Source organism: Aquarana catesbeiana, linkage group LG08 (genome assembly GCF_042186555.1).
Source record: "Aquarana catesbeiana isolate 2022-GZ linkage group LG08, ASM4218655v1, whole genome shotgun sequence".
In the NCBI taxonomy this organism is placed as follows: domain Eukaryota; kingdom Metazoa; phylum Chordata; class Amphibia; order Anura; family Ranidae; genus Aquarana; species Aquarana catesbeiana.
In genome coordinates this window covers 30,191,673-30,208,634 of record NC_133331.1, presented here as the reverse complement: position 1 = coordinate 30,208,634, position 16,962 = coordinate 30,191,673, and the positions used below count along the sequence as shown (strand labels likewise).

General features: G+C 43.3%; 1 protein-coding gene across 1 annotated transcript in view; it reads right to left on the bottom strand.

Annotated features, from left to right (window-relative positions):
* Positions 1-200: 200 nt before the first annotated feature.
* The window catches only part of ZRANB1 (zinc finger RANBP2-type containing 1), a 111,053-nt gene continuing 94,291 nt past the window's right edge, over positions 201-16,962 (bottom strand). The window contains exons 9-10 of the mRNA XM_073595658.1: positions 13,437-13,666; positions 201-1,392 (exon numbers count right to left, since the gene is read on the bottom strand). Coding sequence (XP_073451759.1) covers positions 1,174-1,392; positions 13,437-13,666 — 449 coding nt within the window. The 3' untranslated portion in view covers positions 201-1,173. The remainder of the gene's footprint in view (positions 1,393-13,436; positions 13,667-16,962) is intronic.

Genomic DNA, 16,962 nt, shown 5'->3' with positions numbered 1-16,962 from the left:
CCTGAAGCCAAAAACAGCTACTGTAAAAACATCCAGTGTGCATGAGGCCTCAGAAATGTTTGAGGGGAGCGATGGAAGCTCCAGGCTAAGAAGCTGCACTGGTGTTCTAAATAGATCTGCCTATCTCTCCAGCATGACCACAATCCGGAGTGTCCTCCGAGGAGCTGACTAAACACAGAAGTAAATGAACAGTCGAGAAATGTGTTCACAGCAAGACGATGTATTTGTGTCACATTCGCAATCAAGTCCAAGCTGGCAAACTGCACACAAATCGCTTTAGAACCTAATTCCTGCATGTGAGGAGGGGGACAAAGTGTTCATGAACAAATAAATATATAAAGTTTTCAGAGAAGGGAAGGAAAAAAAATAAAATAAAAAAAAATACTTGGGTGACAGGGGGGAAAATTAGGAAGCCATAAAGACAGGAAGTGAAAAAAATCCTCAGCTTTCCTTCACTTACCCTTTATAACTAATTCATTACCACATATTAAAAAAGGAAAACTAAAATAAAAATGCTCTTTTGGTCTGACCTCCGAGACCATCAATGTCTTGTGGGAAGGGCCTGAAATCTGTGTTACTGGTGTATAGAATTCTAAAAATGAAAGTATATTTAACCCCTTTATTGCTTGAGACAGCCATAAGCTATGAGTAACTGTGCAATATACAACTCTTGTGGCCAGTCTAGTAATGCCGGGGTTAAAAATCAAGTGCAGGGCAATTTAAAATAATATCTGAAATGAAAACGTAAGCCTTGCAATAAACAGAAAGGATCAGGAACTAGGAGCAAAGCAACTAATGGCCAGCCCATTGCTCTGATAGGTTGACCATGGGTTTTTGTGTTTTTTATTTTCTAATTTTTTTTTTTTTTTAACCTTCAAAGTCCTCTCTCCCCCATTGCACAACACATGCATTATACCAAGATTTACAACCCAGATTAAGAGGGAGAGACGAAAAACAAAAAAAAAAAAAAAAAAATAGAGTGTCCGGTCTCAATAACAAAAGGATGTTGTTGTCGTCAGAGCCAAAAAAGGTGCTGTTATCCCCAGGATTGGGTGGGCTGGAGCATTCCTCCCTGCATGGGACCCCAAGCACATAACACAGGGTCCCGTCAACGCAGGTCCCAGTCATGACCTCACAGCATGTGCTGTTTACGCATTAAGCCCAAGAGTCTTCTCACTCATCCTCATCTTCTTCATCCTCCTCACCATCAGACAGCGCTGTACAAGGGCGAATCTGACGATAACCATCCAACCATTTTTCCACCATTTGTGTCACTAGTGGGTGGTTACGACGGCGGGAGCTTTTCTGCATGGCTACCAAGACGCCGCCTTCTGTCACACAACAGTCCAACCATTCACGCAGAAGCTTCTCCTGTTGGTCCTCATTCCCAAGCTGCAATGGATAGAAAAAAAATAAAAATAAAAAAATAAAGCGGTTAGTACAGTTTGAAAATGAATACTCCATTAATTCAAAACATAAAACGGCTAACTTATCAAAAGAGAAGGCACATATACAGATAGTGGCGGTTTGCCTTGATCAGTTTCTCTGTACAAATCATGGATTTTATGGTGACTGCAGGTGACCAAGCAAAAGACACACACTGACACAGAAGAATTGTGGCTCTACACATTTTCTAAAGCAATATGATACAAGACCCCAGAGGTCTTATTTTAAAGCGGAAGTAAACCCATCCATAAAAGTTACCTTTCCGGCACGTGCCGGAAATGTAACACTCCCATTGGTTGTGCTCTCAACCAAACTGTCAAACCATCCAATGGCCGGTGTCATAAACGGATCACATGTGCAGCATCATGGCAGTTGTAGATTAAACAGAGGCCAAGATGGCGGCTTCCTTGGCTGAAAACGATAGGAGGGTTTACTTACACTTTAAGTTATGATTATACTTTAAAGCTGAATTCCAGGAATTCAGCAACTATGTAAAAAGTGCAGGCACACCGAGTTAAGTTCAAGTAGGTGCATGATATCTCCTGAACTTCTCTTATTTATAGCCGACGGGTTTTTGGCTCTGCTGTGGGAGAGGAGAGAGAGGCACACAGAGCAGCTATGCCTGCCCCTCCAGTGAAGACTTTGTATTATGTGAACTTAATAACAAAACACAAAGTCTTCTGTCAATGAGCAAGGGGATGGGCAGGCAAAGCGGCCGCACCGAACCGTGAAGAAGCTAAGACCTGAAGTATCAGAGTCGGGCTCCTGGAAATACAGCCATAGCCATCTTGCAGGACTGCAATAAAACAGAGATGTAAATAGAGATAAGCCGGAGCAGGAGATATCATGCACCTCCTTGGATTTAACGCTGTGTGCCTTCATTTTTTTTTTTTTTTTTACAAAAGGAGCTGAATACCTGAATTCAGCTTTAAGGTACATCTAAACCCAGGTTCATGAATGGAATATATTGAAACCATTTCGAAGATGTGGTGGCTGCATTTGTTTTACAACACCAATTCCAAAAAAAAGTAGGGACGTTGTTTAAAATCTAAAAATAAAAACAGAATGCAACGATTTGCAAATCTCAAAACCAAAATTGTAGTCACAAAAGAAAATATATTAAATGTTTAAACACGGAGAAAATGTAACATTTTTTAGAAAAAAAAATAAAAATTAAGGTAATTTTGAAATTTTAGGCAGCAACATGTCTCAAAAAAGTCAACAGGACCATGTTTACCACGGTGTAGAATAGTTTTCTTTTAAACACTGTCTGGGAATTGAGGAAAGCAGTTGCTGGAGTTTTGGGAGAGGCATGTTGTCCCATTTATGCCTGATAAAGGATTCCTAACGGCTCAAAAGGTCTGAGTTTTTGTCGTATATTTCACGATGCACCAAATATTTTACATTGGTGAAAGGTCTGGACTGCAGGCAAGCCAGTTAAGCACTTGGACTCTGTATTATGAAGCTATACTGTTGTCATAGATGCAGTTTAGCATTGTCCTGTTGAAATACACAAGGCCTTCATCATCTGGATGGGCTCTAAAATCTGGATATATTTCAGCATTCATGGTGCCTTTCCAGATGTGGAAGCTGCCCATTCTATACACACTATCGCATCCCCATACCATCAGAGATGCAGGCTTTTCAACTAAGCATTGATAACAAAGCTGGAAGGTCCCTCTCTTTAGTCTGTAGGACGCAGCATCCTCCTGATATATTTAAGAGTCTTTGCCATTACACAGGGAGGAACACTATTCTGAAACTTTGCTTGACATTTGGATGCAGCTTTTCACAGATTGGTGAACCTCTTCCCATCTTTACTTCTGAGACAGACTCTCTAAGATGCTCTTTTTTATACCCAATCATGGTAGTGAACGGTTTACTAATTAGAAGCAAAATATTCTTCCAGCTCTTCCTGGTTAGTGCCACTTTGGCAGCTTTTTGATGTCCTATCTCAACTTTTTTGTGACATGTTGCTGCCATCGATGTCAAAATTATTTTATTCTTTTCTTAAAATGGCACATTTTCTCAGTTTAAACATTTGCTTAACATTTTGTCCTTGTAACTTCCAGTTAACTGAAATTAAATATCAAATCTGCCTTTCAACCCATCAGCTTTAAAACAAAAATTCCTCCCCCCCTCCCATGTAATGGATGTGCTTGTAGTTCAAATCAGGGCGACAAGGCTGCTCCTTCAAAAGATAGTGGAGAGAGTGCGGCCAACCTAAGCAGGATCATAGCGTAAAAATGAGGAGGGGGGAGAAGAGTAGAATACTAATGCAGTCACCACATCCACTAAAAGGCACTTCCCGTCTATGGATTTCAAATTCATATTCCATTACAAAACCTGCAGCAGGAGAAAGACGACTGCAGTGGAAAAAGTACGTTGGAGCGACATACCTATTAGAATCTCTGAACGATTATAGCAGTCAGTGCCTGATTTAGCATTCACCAAAACCTGAAACACTGGTTTTGCATTGATGAAAGCTTTGCAGCTTAGTCAAACATCCAAAAAAAATTTAAACCCAACAACGGATGTACAGCAGACAAGCCCTTTACTTAGAAATAACCAGTTTTAAGTAATAAATACGCCGGTCACAGTACACTTCAGGTCATCCTTTTTGGGAAATGTAAACAGTCCCCGGAGACTTCCTGGCTGCCTTTCAGTCATCTGTTTTTCATCAAAACTTCCTATACAGAAAATCTATTCTGCCATTAAACAGCACTGAAGAAGCAAAGGCAGAACAAAATCTAGACAAGCAGAACTGTTGCATCTACAACCTATAAAGTTCTGGTTTGCAGATCAGGAAAGGTTAGAACTTCATGTGGGATTTGTATTGCTGTGACCTGTCGCTGCATTACATCAGGAAGTGAGGGGAATCTCCCCAATATGGGCATCAACACCTACTGCCGGACCGAACCCCGCTCTGTCCAAAGGAAAAGCAAAATAACGTTTTTTTGTTGGAGCAGATTAAATGATTTCAGGGTGATCAAGTCGGTTATATGGTTGTCCTGCCAGCACAAGGGTGGAAAACCGATTCCTAACCATGCAGAGTCTAGCACAGCGCGGGCTGCATACACTTCAGAAGTGACGCTGTATGTCTAAATTAGACGTTTTCTTTTTTTGGGCTGAAAATATGAGCTTGCACTTCATCATAGAAGTACAGAGCATGGGGGTGTATAGCAATCCACAGGAACCAACCAGAAACCATCTTTCCCCACCGTCCCCAATTCCCTTCTACGCAGAAGACCGGGACAGTGGCTACAGTGCAAAAATGGCCAGTCAATAACCACTTTGTGTATTCCATGGCAAACCATCCAAACCAGACAGTGCAGCTCCACACAGCCCTCTATATGCAGGCATCTTCTATATCAGAGACTCACAGTGACCTACAACTTCTAGAAGTCCAAGTGCTCAGGACTGCCATGACCATTACAAACCCAAATCATGGTTATATCCCCATTCCGATGGCAAGAGTTAGGTTATTGTTCCAACCTTGTGATAAAGGGTGAAGACCTAAAACGGAGCTCGACCCAAAAGGGGGAAGCACCACTTGTTTGCAACCCTTCCACTGCCACATTTACCACTTTTTTTTTGGGGGGGGGGATACCTGGTTTTGACAGGTAACCCGGCTCCCACGTCCGGCTCAGATTGCCGCGGCGAACCGAGCCAGCAGTTTGCCCTCCCCCACTTTACCTCGCATTCTTCTGGGACGCATCACAGGTACCAGAAAACGCTGGGACCACCCACAAGGCACAACGCAACTCAAGCATGCGCAGTAAGAAACCAGCTGTGAACCCTCAAGGCTTCACTTCCTGTTTCCCTTACTTGAGATGCTGGTGGCTGCACCCAAAGCAGTTTGAAGTAGCGGCTCGGGTGAGGACATCGCTGGATCCCTGGGCAGGCAAGTGTACTACTAATTAGTCAGCAGCTACAGTATTAGTTTTTTGGGCGAGCCTGGAGCTCCTCTTTAAGTAGCCCATAGATGACTGTTTTCTTTCCTTCCACCACGAGTGTGGGGAGCCTTTCCAGCTAACAGAACACAATGATTACTGGTAGAGACTATAGCCAGCGGGAGTAATCGAATGTAAAACAAATCTGGCAGGCTGGTTGTACCCAAGGTGATCAACGGATCACCTTGGGTACAATCAACCTTCCCATACATGGATTGAATATCAGCTGGTACCTGCTGAGCTGGCTAAATTTCCATCTGTATGGATAGGTTTAAGCTGGCCATACATGAATGAATAATCGTCCATTTCAACAGGGACTGGCTGATATTCGATCATGTGTGGCCACTGTGGTTAAACAGAAGTCTATCTACCGATCGACCGTCCTGCTGGTATTTTCTCAATTAGCACTGCAGGCAATAGACTTCAGTGCTATCTGTGTATTCTGATGGAGGGGGAGTCGTCGTCCCCCCCCCCCCTGTCAGAATACAATGACACAGTGGGGAGGATTTCCACATCCATATTAAATGTGTGGATAGGGGAATCGAGTCAGTCCTGCTGGTTGAATGAAAAAAAAACTGACCCATGTATGGCCAGCTTTATACCACCCTAGAGAAACTGCACTGTTGTATTTTACAAAGACAAGACACTGGGCAGGAGATTTAACCCACTGATGCCTAATGAGAATTGAAATATTGGGTAGCGGAGGAGGCTGACATTAAATTGGGAATAGGTGACATTCTAGTTCTGAAACCTTCTGCAAATGTCCTGATCCCACAGCCTAAACTTCACTATAAGATATATCAGACTACCCACGCAGGCTCCTGGAATCCAGGGTACCTTGTGAAGCACTCGCTGAAGCCTTTCATTATCTATAAAAAATGATTAGTCTTCTGTAGTCAATGGATTTTCTGGCATTTTAGGATCATAGTGAGAACATGTAAGTGTTCAATTAGACTCTGACCAGGAGTAGTGATCATTGTATTATAAAAGATGCAATCAATATATGACATTTGGATGCCATTAATCAATGCCTCCTATTTAACTAAGCCAGTTAATTACATAGTTTACAGACGTCTCCAAGGATAAATGTCACGTCAAAGACATCCTGATCCAGGATGATTCATCCAGGGGAGGAAGACTCCCAAGCACTGTTCAAACCTATGTTAGGATTAGGACAGAACCCGTGTGGTTGCTCATACTCTGCTATGTCAAGAAAATGATGGGAGTGCTACTACTGCACCCCTGCTTCAGGAAAACTGGATGAATGTGCACAGCTCATATTATATAGCCATAGTGGTGCCATCGCTTAGCAGCTGAGGTGGATGGAGACTGCCGCTTTAGCTAGCATCAAAAAACATCCTTTACATTATTAACTGCTTCACCGTTCTGAGTAGACGTACTCATATGTTCCTCAGAACGGGAGGCCGTGCAGCGGCACGATCCTGTGATGGCTGTAATGTTCAGGCACAGCCCATCACAAATAGGGATATCGGCACGGTGATTGGCCCTCCCGATCAGGTGATGGCTGTGTCCAATCACAGCCTTCACAGTGTAAACAGACACGCGTCTCGGTGCCGGTGTCTTGCCGAGAAAGTTCCCCCGTTGGATAAGGACCCCCCTGTACTGTGCAGGCGCAGCGCTTGCGCAGTACGAACGACTAGGAGCTGCCGAAAATAGCCGAAAAACGTCAATCAGCTGTACACGGCGCCTGCGCCCTGGGTCCAGGTTCAAGCCCCACCATCCAAGTGGACCTAGAGGGAGAATAAAAAAGTGGCGAGCGAAGGGAGGCCGTGCCTGAAGCGTGACTAGCGAAGTGAGCCCGCAAGGGGCCCTCTTACAGGCGCCGTGTACAGCCGATTTCTATTCGGATATTTCCGCCGGCTCCTACTGCGCAAGCGCTGTGCCTGCGCAGTAGAGGGGGGTCCTTATATGCCGAGGGGAACTTTCTCGGCAGAACACCGGCTCTACTCACCGACTCACTAAGTTAAGTGAGAGTTCAGTGCGGGGGGTCTGCAGCCTGTGCTTACAGCTCTCTGTGTAACTGATGATCACAGATCACACAGACTGCAGCATCCCCACACAGGACTTTTAAACCTTAAACCTTTTAAGTTAAACTTAAAAAAAAACAAAAAAAACAAAAAAACTCATGACATGTGTCTATTGTCTGAATGTACTTACATATTCAAACTGCTTTGCTTCTAGCAGTCAGCAAAAAGGTAGGCCTTTCACCATCCCCCTGAACTAGGGCCATAACCATCTTTCCTCTTCCTCAGAGGCCAGGGACAGATCTACCAAGGCTGGCACCATACCAGTACATGTTTACTGGTCTTACTAGTTTAGCATAAAGTGCTCTGGCTCCTGTGCCAGCCTGGCAAGACAGCATCTGCTATTGTCAGGGGAACAAACAAGTCCATCATGTCAGAGCAAGCTGCAGGTTCAGGACACAATCTGCTATGCTGAAAACTCCGCTCTGGATGCAGATGCACAGTACCCGGTATAATTCAGATATTTACCGATTCACGGTACAGGCAGTCCCCGAGTTACGAAGGACTCCTACTTACGAACGGCCTCAAATGCCGGCCACTTGTGCTCCACATTGGTCCTGGATACCTCCGGACACATCCCATACTGTAGTACTACATGTACTGCATGGCCAGAAGAGCCCCAGTTACCATAACAAGCGCCCCGAACATCCCACATCCATGCACAGGCGGACGTTACACTTTTGAATGCAGTGTTCCGACTTACAAACAAACCTACAGTCCCTATTGTGTTCGTAACGCGGGGACTTCCTGTACCCGATATAATTCAGGTATTTACCGATGCACAGTACACAGTATAATTCAGGTATTCATCAATCCTGATGGGAGTATCAGGTTTGTGGGGAATATGAAGTTGGTACAATAACACAGATTTTTTTTTTTTTATTAATATGGAAACAATGATTTTCTACAACCCATACCTACTACCCAACACTTACACCATGTCACTGCACTAGGTTAGAGCAGCCTTTTTTTATCAGGGTGCCTTCAGGTTTCTTCAGGGGTGCCTTGGCAAAATGCCTAAAAAATGGTCTAAAAAGGTTATATAAGCCAGCAGGTGGATGAAGCCTTTTAGTTACACAAAGCCACAGGTTTTCATTGTGCACCATTCCAGCTGCAGCATCCTACCAATGATGTCATTGGTTGATGAGGCTGACATTGGGCTGTTGCACAGCATCCTTGTTCCTCCTCCCCTGCCCCCTCTGTCACAGCACTGGGGTCACATTAGGAAGAGAAATCCCCTCCAACGTCAAGTGTCCTACATGTGTGGATGTCGCTGCATTATGTAAAACTATTAGTCTAGTTTTTCACATTTTAGAATGGGGTGCCTCAAGATTGTGCAGATTTTTAAAGGGTGCCTCAACTGAAACATTGTGAAGCCCTGGGTTAGAGTGTATGGAAACACCAACAACGACCTTCCGTACCAGTGGTATTCTATTTGTGTAATAAGTGCAAAAAAATACCTATTGAACGTGTCAAAAATTCAAAGCTACCCTGTGCTCACCTCTTGCATGGTCTCAAACTGGGGGATTAGCCCTCCTAAATCTCATCTTGGACTACAGATCAATCAGTATGTTGTGAACATAAAATGTAGCACAATTCAGTAGTTTAGCAAATGAAAACTGGGCAGGGCTGACACCACTCATTCCACCAACCGGTATTTCCCTGTACTTGCAGTGTCTTTGAAAGGATAAAATATGAGGAAATGTATTTCAGAGATGTACTACATATTTTTTGTAAGGATATAAACTTTAACCATTTAATTGTATACCTTCAGTAAGGTTAGGTAGTTCCTGTTGTGTTGAAGGCACTAGATCACACTTTATTAGAGGCTGAATTGTAGGTACTTTCTCTTGTGAAGGTTTTATGGTATTTTATAATAAAAAGTTTCACCTTATACCAGGTTCTAAATGACAAATGGTGACATGACATGGTTTCACCAAATATTTCCTTGATTCTATGCAACAAGTGCAGAGCCGCTCAGAGTTGTCAATTTAAAAAAAAGCAGGCAATGTTTATCATCATTCCTCAGCACTGGGAGATAAAGAGATACATTGTATCTCTCAGTTCTTTTAGCTCAAAGGAATGAACTTCTGTGTGTAAATGAGGTCAGTTAAACCACTTAAATACCAAATCTTTTTTTGACACTTGCTGTTTACAAGCTAAAATCTTTTGCTGCCAGAAAATTACTAAGAACCCCGGCAAACACACACACACATATATTATATTTTAGCAGAGACCCTAGAGAATAAAGGAGCAGTTGATGCAATATTTTGTTTTGTGTCACACTGTATTTGCACAGCGGTCTTTCAAACACATTTCTTGAGAAAAAATACTCAAAAAAAAAAAAAAAAAAAAGTTAGCCCGATTTTTTTTGTATAATGTGGAAGATGTTACGCCGCAAGAATCGTGATCTTTCTTCTAAGCAAAAAAAATAAAAAATTGTGATTCTCATTTTAGCCAGGATTAATGCAGCTCTACCTGACAAGAAGTGAGGGAATATCTGCAACAGGGACAGAAAGCAATAAAAAATAAATAATTTATTGATGTTCCATCAAAGTACATAAGGTTGAATAAAGACAATAGTCCATCCAGTTCAACCTGTGTAGGTGTATGTGTGTGAGTGTCTATAATAATTTCCCATATCCCTGTATGTTGTGTTCACCAAGATACACATCCAATAGTCTTTTAAAATATCCGTACTCCCCGCTGCCACCACCAATTGGTGGAAGAGAGTTCCACAATCTCATTGCCTTGACAGTGAAAATCCCCCTACGCAGTTAAAGGTTAAACCGCTTCTCCTCCAATCTCATTGCGTGGCCCTGTGTCCTCTTACACTCCGAGACTGAATCATTTATTTCCTACGCTGGGATCACCATCATATCTCCTCAAGAGTCTCTTCGCCAGCAAGAATAAAAATTTAGTGCCTGTAGTCGTTCCTCATAATTGAGATCGTCCAGGCCCCTTATTGATTTAATTGTCCTCCTTTGGACGCTCTCCAGTTCCAGCACATCCCTTCTGAGGACTGGTTACCAGAACTGGACAGAGTATTCCAGATGTGGTCTAACCAGAGTTTTATATAGTGGCAGGATTAGAGTTTTATCCCTGAAGTATATCCTTTTTTTATTCATGCTAAAACTCTGCTGGCCTTGGTAGCTGCGGCCTGACATTGCTTGCTATACAGTCTGTCATCGACTAGGACCCCCAGATCTTTCTCCATCCTTGATTCGCCCAGCGGTTCTCCCCCTAGTGAGTAGTTTGCTTTTATGTTTTTTTTTTTATGTTTGTGTAGCAGTTGGAGATTTTACCCTCGCTCAGTCTGATAAAACGAATCACTGGGACAGTAATGGAGCCACGAACAGCAGTTTAAACAGGGCTTCTATTCCGTCCCCAAAACATTTGGATAGACATGCACTTTAACATTACAGCCAGCAGGTGTCACTCTCTGTAAATAACTAGAGAAAAAAAAAAAAAAAAAAAAAACCTTCATAAGGCACAAAGGTTGGGGGTGCAAAGCTGATGAAAGTCAGCAACATGACTACTTTTGGCGGTAGAACAGAATGAATTTCTCTGCATGTGTTTCACTGATGCTGATCATAAGATTAGGCCAGGGCCTGGAAACAAGCAGACCTCTAACTTGATGGCGTTCTAAATGGAGACATCTGCCCGTGTAGGGCCACACCAAGACTAACTAAAGGCCAAACACAGGGAAATACATGTCTGTTTTAGAAGACATTTCTATAAGGATGCATATGCCATATATAATAAAGTAGACTACATTTCCCTTCCTCCACCAATTGTAAGTGAAGCGCATAACGGGATAGATTTATTGCTGTTCAAGACACAGCTAACAGCTCAGAGGCCCTGGAGCTGTACATTCTCTAATGCACTATTTATACATGAGAAAGAAAAGCATTTCTTCCTAAGAAACTAAAACCAGATGTGGACTACAAGCAAGGGAACCCCCCCCCCCCCCTTTTTTAAGAGCATTGGTACTTCTTTACATTACAAAATAGTTAAAAGCCTACAACTTGTACATGTATAAGGCAACACCACCCTAGGAGATCAATCGTTCTCCTAGGAAACACTTAAATGCCATTTATAAAAGTGGGTCATAAAAAAAAAAAAAAAAAAAAACCCACAAACACTAAAAAGTATGCAATTTGTGGTACAAAGATTACATATGAAACATAACAAGGACTGCCTAGTTTTCAGCTTAAAAGTGTTACAAAACCCAGGAGCCTACATGCACTATATCTGGTCTCCCACAGTACATGGAAATGCAATTGTAGTAAATCTAAACTGCTAAAATATTTTTTCTCAGCCGTATATAGCAGTCTTGTGACTTCTATCAGTGTCTGGTTAAAGCTTGTAGGAAGAGTTTTCATTCTCCCCTGGCTGCCCTATGAGGCTGCAGGACCCCTGACCCTCTGTCTGGACAGTGCCGATTGCATGTGATCAGCACAGAGCCACCCTCCCAAGGAGAGAAAAAAAAAAAAAAAAAACAACTCTCTAGCAACACACACCAAACTGAGCATGAGCAGCTTGTCCCCTGAATATGTTCTATCAGGATATGCATTGGGGACTGTGGAGAAAAGGGAGGAACAGGAGACAGGAACAAACAGCCTTTTTACACAATGCAGATGATTAACCCCTTAGGTTCCACAGTGAGTATAACAAGCATGCTTTACTGCATATACAGACTACTTTTACTGTTGTGGGTTTAGTAAATCTTTGAAGGCGAAGTATGGAAATAGAAAAAAATAAACTTCATACTTCCATGCAGAAGCATTAGTGCGATGCTGCAGCTGTCCCCTGCCGGCTCTAAGCCCAAGAAATGAAAGATCACATGACTGCTGATCACTCAGTTCTGGGTGAGCTGAGAGCAGTGACTGTCAGTCACCACTCAACCCCTCCAGTGTACACTGGAACACCAGGCTGTGGGAGGGGGTGGGCACCGGTTGCCAATCAGGTAGCCAGGTGGCTCCTGACAATATGGTCATGATCTGACTGATTCTGGGCCACAGAAGAGCAAAAGCACACTCCTGTGACTCAGAAGAGAAGTATGGCCACAAAAGCTTTGGTCATACAGTGGAGCCTCGGATTAGGAGCATAATCCGTTCCAGGAGTATGCTCGTAATCCAAAGTACTCGCATATCAAAGCTTATTTTCCCATTGAAGTCAATGGAAACGAAAATAATTTGTTCCGCATTGACTTCAATGGAATGCAATACCGCATGCAGCCAGAGGTGGGAGGGCTCCAGAGAGCCTTGGAAACGGACGAAAAAGCCCCAGGACACTCCGGCGGACCTCGGAAAGACTTTCTACCCGAGATTTGCCAAGGTCAGCCGAAGTGTCCTCGGGCCTTTATGTGCATTTCCGAACGGCGCTGATCGGCGACGTTCGGCTCTGGCGCCCCCCCACCTCAGGCCAAAAGTGGTACTGCACATCACTTTGGCCTGAATCGTGCTCGTTTTGCGAGATAACTCTTGCGAACCGAGTTACGATATTTAAAAATACAGTGCTCGTATTGCGAAACGCTCGTTAACCGCGTTACTCGCAATCCGAGGTTCCACTGTACCTTAAAGCAATGGTGAGACAAAGGATAATTTACAAAGGCTTTTATAAAAATAAAATGGACCCTTTTGGGCTACTCTTCTTTGAGCAGGAGCTCTATGTGCACCTCAGTGAATGTACCCTTTCGTTACATAAGCGACTATATGAGAGAGTTCCAGAATGGTAGCCTGTGTGACATTATCTGCATACACGTCATGGGTAGCTTTATTGGATTAGTGCAGCTAACCCAGAGTGAACTATAGAACGTCTAGAAATGCTAGTTCCCTGGCTTCAAATGAATCACTGACCTAAAACAAGCACGCAGCAGGTGAAGACAAATCTCCTAAATTGTACACTGCAATTGCAGACTACCTACATCTCAGCACCTTCATACCTCCTGTGGCATTCTGTAAAATGAATGAAAAGGTCACAGGCTAACCTCTTGCGCAGACAGGAAGTGAATATGCAGGAGCTTCCTTTCGCTGTCCACCAACGGGAGAAACGTAACTGTTACATCGTCATCTGTGTTTAGATTTGCACCAGCCCCACGATTGTCATAGCCATCATTCTCCATGGCTACCAGGGCCGAGAAATGACCCCGCGTGTAGCCCAAGGCGATCGGGCTTTTCCAGCAGAAGCTTTGCTCCCATAAAAGCGGCAGGTATACTCCTATGGAAGGAAGGTCACACACAAGTCAGCGCCACACCACAGTACATACAAAACACCTACACAATTACCAAAGTACAGCTTCTGTTAACATGGTGCAGATTTGGCAGTGCATTAAACAAAAAAAAAAAAAAGTTTTAGATATCATGGAACTATTTTTTATCTCAAGATTTTCAAAAATGCCATTAAACCGTTTTGAATGGAGAGAAGAAAGTGACAATAGAGCACATCTGCTGCTGATCAGTTCCAGTGTCTAGCAGAAATAGAAATCCTTTGACAACCTCTCCATACCAGGCCGGAAGCCCTCTAGGCCAGGGTTTCTTAGCTAGGGTTCCAACACAATCTACCCGTCGCTCGCAGGCAGGCGATGTGTAGATCTCAATCATATACATCCAAAGATGAGATTACTTCTAGCCTGACAGCAGGCAACTGTTGCAAGGCACAACTATAATGAACTGAATGTGTGTCAGACAAAGGGATCAACTATTTGGCAACAATCCCTGTTCATTGCCCACCTATTTCACAAAACAAAAATCACTCTACCTTTTTTTTTTGGGGAGGGGGGGGGGGTCCCAGAAGGAGCAGTATATATATTTTTTTAATTACATTCGGCCCCTTTCACACATGTGGACCATCTGTCTCTTTTTCATTCATCTACTGGACAAAAAAACGGACATCAATGCATCTCTATGAAAAGAGGGATGTAAATGGATATTTACATCGTCCTCTGTCAACATCCGTTTTTTTAGAACAGATTAAAGCCCTATTTTTCTTACATTTAAAAAACCAGATCAGACGAAAAACGGATGTAATCAGAAACACGGTCTGTTTTTGCATGAAAAAATGGCTCCAGGATTTAAGTGGTTAAAGTACCGTATTTATCGGCGTATATTTCCACAGCCCCCCTGCACAGCACACAGACCCCTTTCCTTATAAAACCCCCTGCACTCCCAGCATACTTGAGGAAGTTAATAAAATATTACTGACAGCACTTTCTCATATACCGCTCCTCCTGTGTCACTCATTGTAAATAAAAGCTTCTATATACCTCAATTAACGCCGCGCTCTCTTGGACACGGTCATGTGACTCTCCTCTGCTGTTTCATTGATAGTCACGGAGCAGGAGGAGAGCAGCCAGAACGAGCGGCATTACTTGAGGTATTAAAGGCTCCCATTTACATTGAGTGACACAGGAGGAGGAGTGGTATATGAGAAAGGGCTGTCAGTAATATTTTCTTAACTTTTTAAAGTATGGCAGTGCTGTCCCAGGGCCAGGAGAGGCAGGGCAGCCAGGCCGACACCCTCCCAATAGGTGGCACCCAGGGCGGCCCACCCAATTCGATAGAGAAAAAAAAAAAATTATATTAGATAGAGATATAGATATCCATCTATATCTAAGGCACGGTGGGGGAAAAAAATAAATGTTATAAGCCGATAAATACGGCAATTGTAGTGTCTTTTTTCCTATAAAAACAACATGTTGTACTTACCTGCTCTGTGTAGTCGTTTTGCACAGAGCAGCCCCGATCCTCTCATTCTCGGGTCCCTCTTCTGTGATCCTGGCCCCTGCCTCCTGTTCAGTGCCCCTACAGCAAGCAGCTTACTATGGGGGCACCAGAGCAGAGTCACAGCATCGCCCAGGTCCCCTCTCTCCCCTGATTGGCTAGCTGACTGACAGCAGCAGCCAATGGCTCGTAGACAGTGCTGGACAGAGCAGGACCTCAGGTAAGTGTTAGGGGGTGCTGGGACATCTGCTGCACACAGAAGGCTTTTTATCTTAATGCATTAAGATAAAAAACCTGACTATACAAACCCTTTAAGGATCGGGTGACACAGTTTCCGTTTTTTTAAAAACGTGACTGGACCGAGTAAACGAATGGCTCGCATGTGTGAAAGGGGCCTTAGTTATACAGCACATATGCACAACCATTGGCAAAACAATGTTCAATGTGTCCTTTAAGATCTATATCCACACAAGTTTTTGTTTGAATCAAATGAGTTCTGCATTCCCATACAAATCTATAGGGATGCAAAACCCACTTGTAGGAGACCAAATGCAATCTGAAACCAATGAGAAAATGTCAAGCTGATGCCACTGACACAAGACCAAAGCCCACTTATAATAATTGAGATATGATTAGGCTACCACTTTACTGAAATTGTCAATTTTGCAACTTTTTTTATTGTGAACATCTCACATGCAATGCAGGAGCCACATTTTTATCACTTCTCTAGTTTCATTGGCACAAGCACATTCACTCCATATTTCTTCCACTCATTCAGAAAGCTCAACCTCTTCCCAGCAGTCCAGTAATCTATTTTACTTCTAGATGATGATAGAGCATTGCAGGACCTGTGACTGGCCAACATTAGTCACTGCAGCTGCAACTGTTCCTGCCTGTCTGTAATCAGATCTCAAACTGATAAGTAAAGTGCAGCTACTGACCTAAGGAGACAGGAATTATGGAGGGCACCAATTGATGTACAGAAACACAAGTTTGTGTACATATTAGTAGAAACTAAAATTGGTACATATCAACTGTTCAAAGGTACCAGAAGAAGTCCTGCCCCTAAGTTAGCTTTACAGTCTCTTGTACCCCACCCCAAAAAAAAGAAATCGGAAAAACAATGCTGCATTTAACATATGTTCATTGCACACTACTTGCTTAGGAACTTCAATGCAGGGCAAGCACCATTTGTAACACGGAGAAAGGTGAGGAAAAGGTGTTGGAGCCGGGAAGAGTCATGTCACATGACTTGTCAGTCATACAAATGGTCTCTCCACCAATCAGTTCCCTGTGCAGCATTAAGCAACATGGTCTGCATTTTATAAATAGCTCATAGAATGCAGGCTATGGCGCGTGTCCAGGAGCCCCATATTTTGGAAGCTTCTTACTAGATATTGTCTAGATAGGACACCTTATACCTTGCTAATAAAACTACTGTAAATTTGTGATCATTTTATCAGTTTCATATTGTCATATCATTCCTGAAAACTCCCTCTTCATGTCATTATCTAAACAGCTATATAGTGCTGTATAGGCCAGAGGAAGAAGCCAAATCCTTTAATCCTTTCACTGCCAAGTCCGATACGGACCTACAGAAATGCCCGCAGGTGGCCAAGTCCGTACGGCCCACGGACCTCATTTCCCTCTCTCCTATAAACTTCAATGACCATAAGCTTATATCAGAATTGTTCAGCGGAGACTGCTGAATAGTATTACAACCCGCTGATCAGAGTTAACCCCTAATGTGACCCCCCCCCGCCCCTTGCTTCTCCACCCCCCCACCGCTCCCTT